The sequence below is a fragment of the Mustela putorius genome, unplaced genomic scaffold, assembly GCF_011764305.1.
Source record: "Mustela putorius furo isolate JIRA1106 unplaced genomic scaffold, ASM1176430v1.1 tig00001680_pilon_pilon_pilon, whole genome shotgun sequence".
Taxonomy (NCBI): domain Eukaryota; kingdom Metazoa; phylum Chordata; class Mammalia; order Carnivora; family Mustelidae; genus Mustela; species Mustela putorius.
In genome coordinates, this window is record NW_025421840.1 from 1,139,622 (window position 1) to 1,153,235 (window position 13,614).

The following is a 13,614-nucleotide window of genomic DNA, read 5'->3' on the forward strand; positions in this document are numbered from 1 at the left end:
CGGCTGCCTTCAGCTCAGGTCATGATCCTGGGGTCCCGAATTGGGCTTCCTGCTTGGTAGAGTCTGCTTCTCCCTCTGCCCCTCCACCCACTGATGTGCTCGCTACTTCTCTCTCTCAAAAGTAAATAAATAAAATCTTTGAAAAAAAGGGAGGGCGGGTGTCCAGGTGGCTCAGTCGTTAAGCATCCGCCTACAGCTCAGGTCAGGATCCCAAGGTCCTAGGATTGAGCCCTGAATTGGACTCCCTGCTCAGCCCTCCACCCCTCCCCCCACTCATGTGTGCGCATGCATGTTCTCCCTCCTCTCTCAAAAATAAATAAACTTAAAAAGGAATCAATTAGCAATGATTAGGTCATTGACAGAGACCAATGAAGGGTTAGTGACTGTTCTTGTGATTTAATAATAATAATAATAATAATAGATATGATTTACTTTGTGTTGATCATTTCACATTATCTTTTATTGTCTCCCATTCACCTATAAAATACTGAGGCCTAAAGCAATTGGTCAAGTAACTTCCCATAAAGCCACACAGTAATTAATTAATGGTCATATTTGAGCCCAGTTCTCTCAAACTTCACGACTTACGATTTTAAGCTTCCTGGGACCTCCTCAGGGACTGGTCGAGGGCTCTCCTGGGCAAACATCCAGAACTCCTCCAGTCTCAAAGAGGAAGCCCGTAAGCTCCTTAAATGGGTGTTCATGTTAAACCATTGCCTTTTCAGGGTGTTTCTTCAACCTAAATCAGTCATTTGGCCTAAGCCCTATACAAGAAAATTCTTTCTGGTATGATTTCAGTTTCTTCATTTTTATATATATATATATATATATATATATCTTTTTTAAATTTACAGATCTGTGTGCTCTATTACATGCTACTTCCTTTTGGGGGTTGAGGGGGATAGTTGGTCCCTGTTGATGAAATCAGGCCCGTCTCTGTGGACAGCGCAGGGCCTGCCTTCCGTGAGCAGCGAGCTTGAAGCGTGGTCAGTATCAGCACCCAGTTTCCCCCTCATTTGTCAATCTCCTCCACCTGTTTTGTTTCAACAGATGTTGGCGCATTTTTTGAAGAGGGGATGTGGCTACGGTATAACTTCCAGGCATCGGGGGTCAGCGGCAAAGAATCGGGCGTCAGGTCAGACAGCGCCCCTGATCAGCAGAGCGCCCCTGCCGACCTGGCGCACGAGGGGATCCGCTTCAGCTTCAGTACCTCCAAGGCGCCCTGCATTCTCCTCTACGTGAGCTCCTTCACAACAGACTTCTTGGCAGTGCTCATCAAACCCGCCGGTGAGGACAAGCATGCCTAGCCTCTGCTAATATTTAATGTTGGGTGAACAGAATGTTCTAGAAAGTCTGGGTTGCTCTGGTCTTGTCCTTTATTCTCTGCAGGACGCTGAGTGAGTCATCCAATGTCTTTGAACCTCATTTCCCTATGTGAGAGCCAGGAAGGCAGCTTGTCAGTGTCACAGTAGTGATGTTGCTAAGCCATGTCAGGTTCTTTATGGGAAGCATATTACATGAATATGAGGTCGTTCCGTATGTATGATGATGATTTTTTGTTCCTGTCAAGTGAAGACATGCACTGCTGTCCTAAATAGAGATGAGCTCTGAAGTAGTAAAATTAATTTAATATAAATCAATGAGGTATCCTGATGTATGATAACATATCAGAAGGTTCCTTCAGAACATATGTAGCTTTCCATAGAAATGGAAAACCAGAGATGTTTTCATTCCTAAACCCTCTCAGAATGTTACATGCATAAAATACATCCCTGGCATAAGGCTGGGTTAAAGCAGAAGTGTATTTACCACCTTGATTTGCAAATATGCATGGAGCCCAAGAGGGTCAGAGTGAGACTAAAACTGGCATCTTGTGAGAATAGCCAAATGCGCTCAAGGTCTTTCAGAGAAGGCTGAGCAGTTCTGGAACACAGGAGTGTGCCCAACACCGAGGGGCCATTCTTCTCAGAAAACCTGAATCCTGAGACACTTAAAAATTCTTGGGGCACCTGGATGGCTCGGTTGATTAAGCAGCTGCCTTTGGCTCAGGTCATGATCCCTGGGATCGAGCCCCACGTCAGGCTTTCTGCTCATCAGAGCAGATAGAATATTGTGGGTTGATCAGGAAGAGAATCTCTCTCATTCATTTCCCAGAGCGATGACATGGGCTGAGGAGGTGGAGACGCTTGTCTCATTGCCCACACCTCCTGGCTCTGCACGGAGTATTCCAAAGTCTTAGCTTCGTAAAGATCAGGATTCTCTTCCGTGGGAGCAAAAATTATTATTACAGATCCAGGCCAGCTTGAGTTTGAAAACATAGTAAATTCTTCAGTTTCTCTGGTCAATTCATTGTTGGTTAAAAAGATTGGGGGCGGGGGGATATTTCCTAAGATTTTCCTTTTCAGAAATTATTCCTAAAGAAATAAGCCAAAAACCAGACAAAGAGCCAGCATCAGAATGTTCCTCTTAGTGTTATTTATAAAAATAAGCATTAGGAAGGACCTACAAAAGCTCAACTATAGTAAAATGGTTAGTTAAAGAGGGAGTCACCATTTTAAGGAATATTCTGTATTCATTAAGAATAATACTTAACGTGGACCAATGGAGAAAAAAGTATGGAGAAAAAAAAATTATGTACTACAATGTTAAACCAAAAAAAAAAAAAAAAAAAAAAAGAAGAAGAAGAAGAAGAAGAAGAAAGAAAGAAAGTAAAAAGGCAAGATAGAGCCTTGACTATCCAGTATTGGCTTAGATCTGTGAAAAGTAAAGATGGAAAACAGAAAGTGATAATATGAGCACAAAGTAGTTCTTTACGGTGGATTTGCTTCTCCTGAATAATATTCTTTTATAAATTTCAAATGCTTACAATGAGCAAGCATCGCTGTTGTAATCCAAAAAGATACTACTACTCCTTAAGTCACTCCTGCATCAAACCCAGTCCCCAGCTGTAGCAGGAACTCACCTTCCCATAAGCCACCCCCGTCCCCAAGAGCACTCATGCCGGTGTCTCGGGGCGTTCACCATGTGCAAGGGTTTTGAGTAATCAGTTCATATTGGTGCTATCATTTAATGATGCCCGAAGGTGGGCTGTGTTGCACACACATGAATTCCTACAAGCCACACAGCCACGAGGTAGATAGCATTCTTTATTCCCTGTCAACAGATGATAAAACTGGGGAGTACGGAGAAGTTAAGTGACTTGCACACTGAGCTGGTGAGTGAAACCAGGATTCCTAAGCTCAGGTGTCTGATTCCAGGCCCCAAGACTCCTCTGCTCTCTCCATATGGCAGAGATCTCTAAGCACACTCCCAGCGTGTTTGGAAAGCAGGACCAGTCAGTTTCTTGAACTTTGCAAGGCCATCTTCAAACAGCTGATGAAAATGTAGTTTTGTTCACACTTCAAAGACTGCATTTTTTTATTAATTAGCATTTTAAAGTTAGAAAAATGTGAAGAATTCATTCAGGAAAAAAATATCAATAAGTTCTATGCCAAAATATCGGGAAAAAAATTAAAAACCAGAAAGTCTTCACTAAATGTCCCAGCATCCCTCATACTTAACATATCGAAAGTCGTAGCACCGTCACGGTTCCCCCAAGATGGGCCCCTCCCCAGACCTCAGCTTCTGCCAGGGCTACCCCCTCCAGACCCCCAATTCCCAAGTGTGCTGCCATTCACAAATGTGCCACCCTTCCCCTTTGGGAGGCCACCCAGGCAAACAAGAGCTGCCGAGTCTAGTCACACTGTGTCCCTCGGGGGTATCTCTCTCTTTCCTTCCCCACCGCTGGTGTCCTAACAAATGTCTTCCAGCTTCATTCCTGCCATGGCACATGCAGGTTATTACATGTGAAACGGTACTTGAGTAAATGGACAAGGCCACTTGTGTTCCGGAGGCCACCAACCTGGTGACTCCAGCAGCCCAGCCCACTGAGGGTCTGCCGAGGTCTGAGGGGCGCCCAGCTCCTAGAATAGCATTAGCCCCTCCGTGGAACAGCAGTGCACCTCACACCCAACCCTCTCCCTTCTTCGGGCCCCTCCCTGCTCGTTCTTACCCACCACAGCCTCCACTAAGCCATGTCCCTCATCATGCCTCCAGTAGGGCTCTCCTCCTCCCAGGAAGGGCAGAAGACATCCCAAACCCCACCACATCCTGCCTGTGGCTCCGGAGTGAGGTCTCCCAAGGGGAGAGCTCCGAGTGTAGAACCGGAAAGTCTGGGATTGAATCTGCTTCTGCCTTGTGCAAGGTGTGTGACCGTGACCGTGGGCAGTTAGCCCTTCCGCGCCCAGGGCTCCCTTGTGTGAAATAGCGCCTCCCTCGTGGGGGTATTGTGAAAATGGCACGAGTCAGTAAGGGGAAAGCAGGACCCTGCACGGGTGCAGTCTGTCATCCAGGGAGGTGTCACAGACACTACGTAAGCGTCAGCCGTTACTACCAGCCCCGGCCCACAGATTTAATCCACATCCTGCCATGCCACGTATTCAGTGCCACCCAGCCCTGCTCCTCCTCATTCTCCCCCAAGCTCACGCGACACCGTGCCCCTGCCCACCACCGTGCTCTGGTACCCGGACTTGCTGCGTCTGCCTCTGGGCGCTAACATCTGCCTTTCATTCCGGAGCCAGGTCGAGTCTCCCCTCGTTTCAGTGACTTCTCCTTACTTTAGACTCCCATTCTGCTCACTTTCCCTGGCATTTGTTTGGCATCTACTGTACTGTTCTCTGTCCTTGTTATAAATACTCGCTGTCTTCCCAGGGAGATGAGAAGCCCCCAGCACTACATTTCCTGCCTACGATAGGTGCCCCGTAAGTGTTTGCTGATGATAATGATGATGGCCAGGAGAGAATAAATCTGTTAAGCCCATTATTTGCTGTAGCCAATAAAAGAGCCGTCCCTTATAACCGCTTTAATTCACTTGGGAGATGAACGTGAGATGCAGGAAGTGAAGTATTTTTCCATTTTAATAATATTTTATATTAATGGAAAATATTAATATTCTCCCACTGCCATTTAGTGGTTCTCTGGTACTATTATTTGAAAGGAATAAATATATCATTTAAATTTTATTATTCAAGAAAATTGCCATTACTGTTTATGGAGATCCACTACATATAAATTTAACGTTCCAACTCGTCTGTTTTCTCAAAGCAAATCATTGCAGTTGCCATTAAGTGAGGCAGTTACAGAAATTTTAAATCATATTTACAAAGAAAGAAAGCCAGAAAAGAGAAAAAATAATGAAAACAGCTTAATACTGATTTTAATGAGCTGGGGAACGTAATGGGAACAATGACAAAGAAAATAGGGCAGAAAATGTCTGTTTTTTGCATGATTATTATTTCCTCCGACCTCTAGTCCTCAAAGGTGGGGCCTGGTCTTTCTTTTCTTTGTATCCCCAGGGCCAGACACAGGGTTTGGAGATGGTCCTGGGTCTTAGAGGGGGACTCCGCACTGATGCCAGCCAGACAGCCCACGTTCAGGCCTTGAAAAATTGGATTCAACGGTGCTTTTCATGAGCACTGAATAAATATCTTCTGAAGAAATGAGTAAATAAATGATGAATGAATACAGCTGTATATTAAAGAAAACTGGCTGCGATTATATGCAGCCCAAACACAAGAAGGAGAAGGAGGGAATGAAAACTCAACAGTCAACTTGTTCTTCTGCACATAGCCCCGCAACCGTTTAATCACCTCCTGTTCAATCCCAAACAATAGATTGTTTTTAATACTATTAGGGTAAAGGGAAAAAATAAGGTAAAATACCAAGGAGTGGGGAAAGAGACATCTCAGAAAAGGGGAGCAGGGTATTCAAAGGTCCTGGGGTAGAAAGAAGAATTGTATTTTCTAGGGTATAACATAAGTCCAAGGTAGCTTGAATGTAAAAAGTGAGAGAGTAAATGGCATCATTTAAAATAACATAACACGCAGAACTCAAATCAGACAAGGCACCATACATTACATTAAGAATGTATGTCTTCATCATATGAACACCTAGAAGGCTTTGAAGAGTTTTTAGTGACCCAGTGGCATTATCAATTAGGCATTTTGAAAAAATCTCTCTGCAAGAAAAAAAGCACAGAAACAGGGAGACCGTCACTCATTCATTCAATAGACATGTTTATTCAGCAGCTACTAAGTATCAGGCATTATTCTAGGAACTGGAAATAAAGTACAGAGAATATAAACAAAATTTACTACTCTCCTGGGGAAAAAATAAGGCAGAAAAGGGAGGACCTGGCTAAGGGAAAAGAGTGGGTAAATTCTTCTTTTAATGAGGAAGTCACAGAAATAATCACTGAGAAGATATTTAAGCAAAGATCTAAAGCGGGTTAAAAAGTCCACCATGCAGAATACTGGGGACTGCGCATCCTAGACAGAAGAGCCAGCCAGTGCAAAGGTCCTGAGGCAGGAACATGCTGGCTTCTGAGGAAACAACAAGGAGGCTAAAGAAGACTGACGAGGAGTTAGCAAGGAGGAGAATAAGAGATTGTGTCAGAGATAATAGGGCAAGCTCATATAGGGCCTGGTGAGCTATTAGGCAGACTATGATTTTTACTCTGGTTGAGATAGGAAGCCATGGAGGGTTCTGAGCAGAGGATCGCTCTGCCCTCTGAGAAGGGTGTGGGTATGTGGGGGCAGAGGCTGGGTTGGGGGAGGGATGTGGGAGAAGGGCAGAAGCAAAGAGGTTTGTTAGTATGGCGGGGAGTCCAGTAATCCAGACAAACGGTGGTGGTGGCTAGGTCTGGGGGTAGACACGGAGGGGATGAAAAGACACGTGTCGGGGTATATTTGAAAGAGCCAAAGAGAGCTGCTGACAGATTGTATGTGTAATGTCGGAGGAAGACGGGAGGCAAGGCTTTTGCCAGGAATAGCCTGAAGGTTGAAGTAGCCATTAACCAAAATGTGGAAAATTGAGATGGAATACTTTTTGGGGGGGAAAGGTCAAGAGTTTGTTTTTCGCATATGATGTGTTTAAAGTGCCGGTAAGACCTCTCCTTGACTGGGCTTGGTAGGGAAGACGAGCAGAGAAAGGGGGGATTCAGCTAACGATGAAATGAGGCCAAGAGGTGACATTGTTAAGGAGAAACAGATTCGGATCAGGTGGTCCAGGCAAAGAGGACGCAGGTGAGGCTCAGCTGGTGGCGGCCCAGTCCCTGAAACCACGTGGTCAGTACCAGGGTGCCAAGACAAGCCAGCTCCGGCCAGAGCTGCATCCGCCAGGAAGAGGGCTCCCCTAGGGTCCACCCAGGGCACCCCGGGTGCCAAGGGATGCCTGTGCTTCGATGGAGATTAAGGAGAGAGTTCAGACACACCCAGGAGGTGAAAATCAGCAGCGCTTGACCGAAAGCTATAAATAAACAAATCTAGGATGAAAAACTAAGGTAAAACTCAGAGAAACAGGGAAGGTTTGTCAAATTTGCTCAGAAAGCAAAGTTAGGAAATACTGTTAAATTTTTATTGAACTGATGTACACTGCTTTCAATTCCAGGGACACGGTAGAATATTTATAGAACATTTAAACCACCGGTGTAATGCTACAGGGCCTCACTAAGGGAGGGCAGTGTTTTGAAATTGTTGCTTTTATTTGTGTATATATGGATACATATGGACATGATCAATTTCTGGGAAAAGACGCTGCCAAATATTTAGCGTAGTTATCTCTCGGTGGTGGGATTTCCGGTGACCGATCGATCTTTCTTTCTTTCTTTCTTTCTTTTTTCTTTCTTTCTTTTTCTTCTGTTTACTTTCTAAGTTTTAATTATCATGTTTTATTTCACGACTTAAAAATCAGGATATCCGGGGCGCCTGGGTGGCTCAGTGGGTTAAGCCTCTGCCTTCAGCTCAGGTCATGGTCTCGGGGTCCTGGGATCGAGTCACGCATCGGGGTCTCTGCTCAGCGGAAGCCTGCTCACTGCCCCCCCCCCACCGCCTGCCACCTGCCTTTCTGCCTATTTGTGCTCTCTCTGTGTCAAATAAATAAATAAATCTTTTTTTTTTTTTTTAAATCAGGATATCCATTCTGTCCCTCAAGACAGAAAATGAAAGAGGCAACAAAAACCCTGTGAGATGATTTAGTGGGTCAAACTCTTGCTAGGTTGCTGGCTTCGTTTTTAAGCTATGGGATGTCGAAACTATTAATATGAAGATTGTAATCTGAGTTAAAAATGAGATAAAAAATTGATGTCTTTAAAAATCATAAATAAGAAATACAAGTTATGTTTGCTGTGCAGATTAATTAACAACAGGATCTAGAATATTATATCAGTCTTACTGAATATTTTCTGTCGTTAATGGGGAGAAGCAAGATGGAGAGGAAAAACAGAATCATTTGTTGAGGCCATGTCAGCTGGAACGGAGGGGCAGTGAGGACTCAGGGGCCCAGGAAGCCCATCGTTCTTTGATTTGCATTCGGACTGATGCAATCTCTAACCTAGAATAAAATTTGTCGCTTCATTTTCTTGGTCTCAGTGAAGCCTCCCCAAATTCCCATGTATTTATCTTTTGTAAATTATGTTTATTTTTAATATTGTATGCTCATGATTCTTTTATATGCCGAATGTCACAATTTGCAGACGGCGTGAGACCATCCCTGCATCCAGCATTTATTTTTTATTTCCTATGGCATTTTGTCCGTCTGCAGGCGTCCCCACAGTCCTACATTGTATGGGTTCTCCTCCTTCCCAGGCCAGAGTCCCAGCTTGGATCATCTGCCACTTCAGCTTGGAGATGATGGTCTTGGGTAGCTCACTGTTGGTAGACTGTAAACCCCTGTGGGCCCAGTGCTCTTAACCCTTCTGGTTCAGCATGCCATTGAATGCGCGAGTCAGAATTCAGAGCAGCCGGGGTATTGGTGGACAGCCAGGGGGGCAAGCCTGACCATCCAGTGAAACCTAGAGCGAAGAAATGACAAGAATTTCTTTTCTTCTCCTTCTATAGGAAGCTTGCAGATTCGGTACAACCTGGGCGGCACCAGGGAGCCCTACAACATTGATGTAGATCATAGGAACATGGCCAACGGACAACCCCACAGCGTTAACATCACCCGGCACGAGAGGACCATATTTCTCAAGGTATACCTACTGTACGCTCACCGAGTGGATGTGATACTGTATTACAGTCTCTATCCTCTCTTGTACTTGGGCGCTGGCTTTGTTTTGGGGGCTTCAGTGTAAAATGCCTATTACACTTTCTCCTACAGAGTCCTAACCAGGGAAGTAGAACCATGTATCGATACTAAAGGAAAGACAATGACAGAGTTAACAGTGAGGACATTTCTCAGGGAGAGGGTGGGATAAATGTTTGCTATGTGTATTCCTTGCATCTCGCTGCTTTTAGACTCACACATCTATCGGCCTCCTGTTTTTATCTATCACACCATCTTTTTTCTCCATGCTCTCAGATGTCTGAAGCTTATCATGTTTCCCAGCAAAGGTTATTTTGGTTTATCTGACCTACTTCTGCTACTCCAACACAATATGAATAACTATTTTTTTTTTCTCTGTGGATGCTTTGCCCGAAATATTCTCAAAACACAGACCTTCCCCAGAATCTCAGACTCTGGTTGTAGGCTTTCAGCACACAAAGGGATGGTTTTATTATGACAGTCCAGTCTTATTTCAGGTTCATTGATTGTCTCTACCCCCACCACCGATTTTCACAATGAAGAAACCAGCCTGGGAGGCACCATGAATAAAACATAGCATGAGGAAGTCTCCCTGGGAACGAAGCCAAAAGATCAAGGATGGGAACTGTCACTGCATTCTCTAGAAGGAGTTCAAAATAGATACCTGTCAGGGAAAAGAACAGCAGGGGGATACTGTTTTGTCAGAGAGTGGAGTGCCATTTGGAAGGGGTTCAGCACAGTCAGACCTCATTCGGATTCGGCTGGCTGCTGTGGCAAGTTCGGATTGCAAAGAAAGGGCCCAAGTCCTGTCTGTGTTTGAGCAGCGGTGGACGTCAAACTCATAACTTGATACGGAGTTTACGCTTGGCCTTTAGCAGGAAATGCGAGAGGGTATTTTAAGGACAGGTCTCTCCTAGGAAATTGACAACGTGCAGTTACAGTTTCTCGTGCAATCAATCAAATGGGTGTAAAGAAGATTGCCCCGCGGTGGTGGACAGGGTCCCTGAGCCCAGCGCAGTGCCTGGCTCATCTGGGAAGCTGCAGATTATGTCCTGGGCAAAAGCAAGTCCATCTTGAACCATAACACCAGGTTTATTCCGGAAAGCCAGCAAGACCAGGAGGGGTACACTTTATATCATTATAGGATTAGGAGGTTTTGTACCATTTTTTCATAATGTGTATTGGCTTTTAATTAGAAACATTCCCTCATTTTAACCCATGCCATCTGTCACCTCTTTTCAAGTGACGTCTCTTGCTATTGCGGTATTACAGAATAATGTTAAAAGTTAAAAAGAGGGGTGCCTGGGTGGCTCAGTCGGTTAAGCCTCTGCCTTCGACTTTGGTCATGATCCCAGGCTCCTGGGATCGAGCCCTGCATCGGGCTCCCTGTTCAGCGGGGAGCCTGCTTCTCCCTCGCCCACTCCCCCAGCTTGTGTTCCGTCTCTGGGGGAAGCCACGGCCACAGGGGAGGACCGGGCGAGTGGGAGGGGGGACCAGAGCTGATAGAGCCATTTCTGGGTATATTTCCCAAAATGAGGTCCAGAGGAAAGACAGGTAAGGCAGCCCCCTCCTGGCACATTCGGCCAACTGGGGATTCTTCAGAACTAGCAAGCTACCCTTTTTTGTTTTTGTTTTTGTTTTTAAGATTTTATCTATTTATTTGGGAGAGGGAGAAAGTGAGCACAAGCAGGGGAAGGACCAGAGGGAGAGGGAAAAGCAGACTCCCACTGAGCAGGGAACCCCCTGAGATGGGGCTTCATCCCAGGACCCTGGGATCATGACATGAGCCAAAGGCAGATGCGTAACCGACTGAGCCACCCAGGTGTCTCCTAATCAGCAACCCTTTAAGAACAAATATGAGCCTAATCAGAGCTGTTACCTGCCACAGAATTAGAGATTGCCCTGAAGACAGGGAGAGAGGGAGGGGTTTGGGGGGGGGGATAGGCTGTTTTAGGAACTTGGGGCTTTTGAGGCATGGAAAGCCAGAGAAGTCTAGAGAGCAGGAGACTGAGGGCTGGGGGTGGGGCGGGGGGAGTCCGGTTCTACTGCTCAGAGTTCTTGTTGTTGCAAGTGACTGAAAACCAATTCGGAACTCATTTGTAGGGAGAATTCCTAGTGTAGGTCATGGAATTTAAGAAACGGCAAACTAATATTCTGGAAGAAAATCCAGGGGACCTGGAGGACTACAGTGAAGACTAGAAGCTCCCGCCCCTCCCTCTTCCGTGCCTTGATCCCTCTATTATCTCCGCTTGACAGCCCCTCTATGAGGACGGGGCCAGTACCTCCTCCTGCAGGCTCCCTCTGTTACATGTGGTAGAAGGCAAACACAGGGGCACGGGCCAGACTCACGTCTCAGTTCTGCTACCAGAAGGTGTCTCGGTTCTCATTTCAAAACCTCAGGGAAGGTCTGTGATTGGTCTGGCTTGTGCTGTGTGTTGACCTGTTGGAAGGAGAGACAGTGATGCTGGGCAGCCCCAGTGAGATGCTTGGGGGTGAGGGAGGGAACTGGGGAGAATCCTCCACAAGAACAGGAATGTGGTTCCAGAAAAAAAGACTCGAGAGGGGTGAAAATGGGCTGTGCCATGCCTTGAGGTTACGAACAGCATAGAGTCGGGAAGCACCCCGAAATCATGGATGGAATTCTGCCGCAGGAATTACACCGAGTGTGGTGGAGGGTCCTGCCCTCTGTCCTTCTGTCGTATAGAACAATGCAATTGCACTGAAATGTCTGGATGTGTTTAGAAAGCCAGATGCCTCAACCCACTTGAATTCAGCCAGAAAAGACCTCATGGCTGCTGGGGCGCCGGTGTTTCTCCGCCTCTCCACCCCAGCTCAGATAGAAAATAAAGAAAATAAAGCTAGGATGATGGCAGAAGAAAAGATATGGAAAAGCAGGTCAGGAGACTCCCTGCCCTGCTTTCTTTCTGGTGGGAAGGCCTTGTGGAGAATGCAGGTAAATCTGAAGGTGCCTTTAGAACACTAGAAACTGACCTTTTTTCTGGAAGCCATCTACAAATTCATCTTAAGAACTTCTACAACTTCAGGAATGTGTGGGAGAGATAACAGGAAAATGTTCATCTTTGTTATTTCTGTGTGGAGGGATTATAAATGGCATGTTTTCCTCTAGAGCTTTCTGTATTTCCTCATTTTCTCTTATAAGCGTGCGTGGCAATTTCTGAGGGGGCACATGTTGCATTTTTATAATCAAATAAAAATAGGAAACATACAGATATCTTCCGTCCATTCTGAGAGCCCCCAACTGTATAACAAAATATAATGACAAAGATATTCAGATAATTTCAAATTAAAATGCACTTCTAATCAAAGAACAAAAAATAAGGCAAATTCAATCCTGAATATAAAATGCTGTGGAATGATGCCTCTGGAATTAAGGTGAAATTTTACACATTTTATATATACATGCACAAACAGCACATCATCCCAACGATGTTTATCAGTGTTTACGGTGTTTTTAAAAGAAGGTTTACTTCCCTAGCTGGGCTTGGCTAAAGCTAACATTAAATTAATTTGCATTCCCTGAGCACAGACTGTCTGAAATGGTGCTGAGCCCTTGAGGGAAATTGACCTTGGATGAAACATTTGCTGCCAAAACACCAAGTGCCCAATCTCCACATAGATAATGAGGAGCTGACTCCAGGAGTCATCAGACACCGGCACGAGCCAGAGCCCGTGACCACCCTCGAGTGGCGTCATTTATGAAAACTCACAGTTGCACCAGGGATCATAGCTGAAGGCTTCCCGCCGGTCGAGATGTAAGACAAACCCCGGGCGGGCGGGGAGCACCTGAGAGAGTCCTGTAGGCGATGAAAATCCATGCCCATCAGATGACGCCAAGAGCCAAATATCACGAGGAATAATTTCAAAGTCTTGGGTCACGAAGCCCTTCTTCTCGCTTTCCTGCCTGCCTGCCGTCCCGAGCTTGTTTCTGCTCTTTTCCCTTCTTTTCATCCTCCATCCCACTGCTGGAGGGACGTCAGGTGGCTCGCGGGCGGTCAGAACAGTGACATCGGGAGCGGGAGTAAGTCCCGAAGGTATACGTGGATTTCTTCCATGCCCTGGATTATATTTGCTGGCTAGGAAGCTGCCCCTAGCCCGGGCCCCTTGGGCAATGTCAGGTCCATGAGCATGGCTCACATACATGGGTGTTCGCTGTGTCCCCCGCGCTGAGCTGAGGATGTCAAACACGTCCTCTCATTCCGTCCTCACCGGAACCGTGTCGGATGCACAGGGTTAGGGTCCCCGTTTTAGAGATGTGGAAACTAAAACTCAGATCATCTGACATAACTTGCCTCAAGGTTAAGAATGGGAAGCTGCCGAAACACAGATGGACCTAGGTCAGTCCCACTTTCGTCCCCATGTGCTCCTAACCATCCCTTAGTAGCGAAGTGTCTGGAAGGCTGGGCACAGGCTTTAAAAGCGGATGCCTTCAGGGGCACCTGGTGGCTCTGCCCCTTGAGCGTCCAGCTCTTGATT

At 45.9% G+C, this 13,614-nt stretch overlaps 1 protein-coding gene across 1 annotated transcript in view; it reads left to right on the forward strand.

Annotated features, from left to right (window-relative positions):
• Window positions 1-13,614, forward strand: part of CNTNAP2 (contactin associated protein 2) — a 1,133,692-nt gene that overhangs the window by 986,860 nt on the left and 133,218 nt on the right. The window contains exons 17-18 of the mRNA XM_045087941.1: window positions 1,051-1,287; window positions 8,934-9,067. Of these exons, the coding sequence (XP_044943876.1) occupies window positions 1,051-1,287; window positions 8,934-9,067 (371 nt within the window). The remainder of the gene's footprint in view (window positions 1-1,050; window positions 1,288-8,933; window positions 9,068-13,614) is intronic.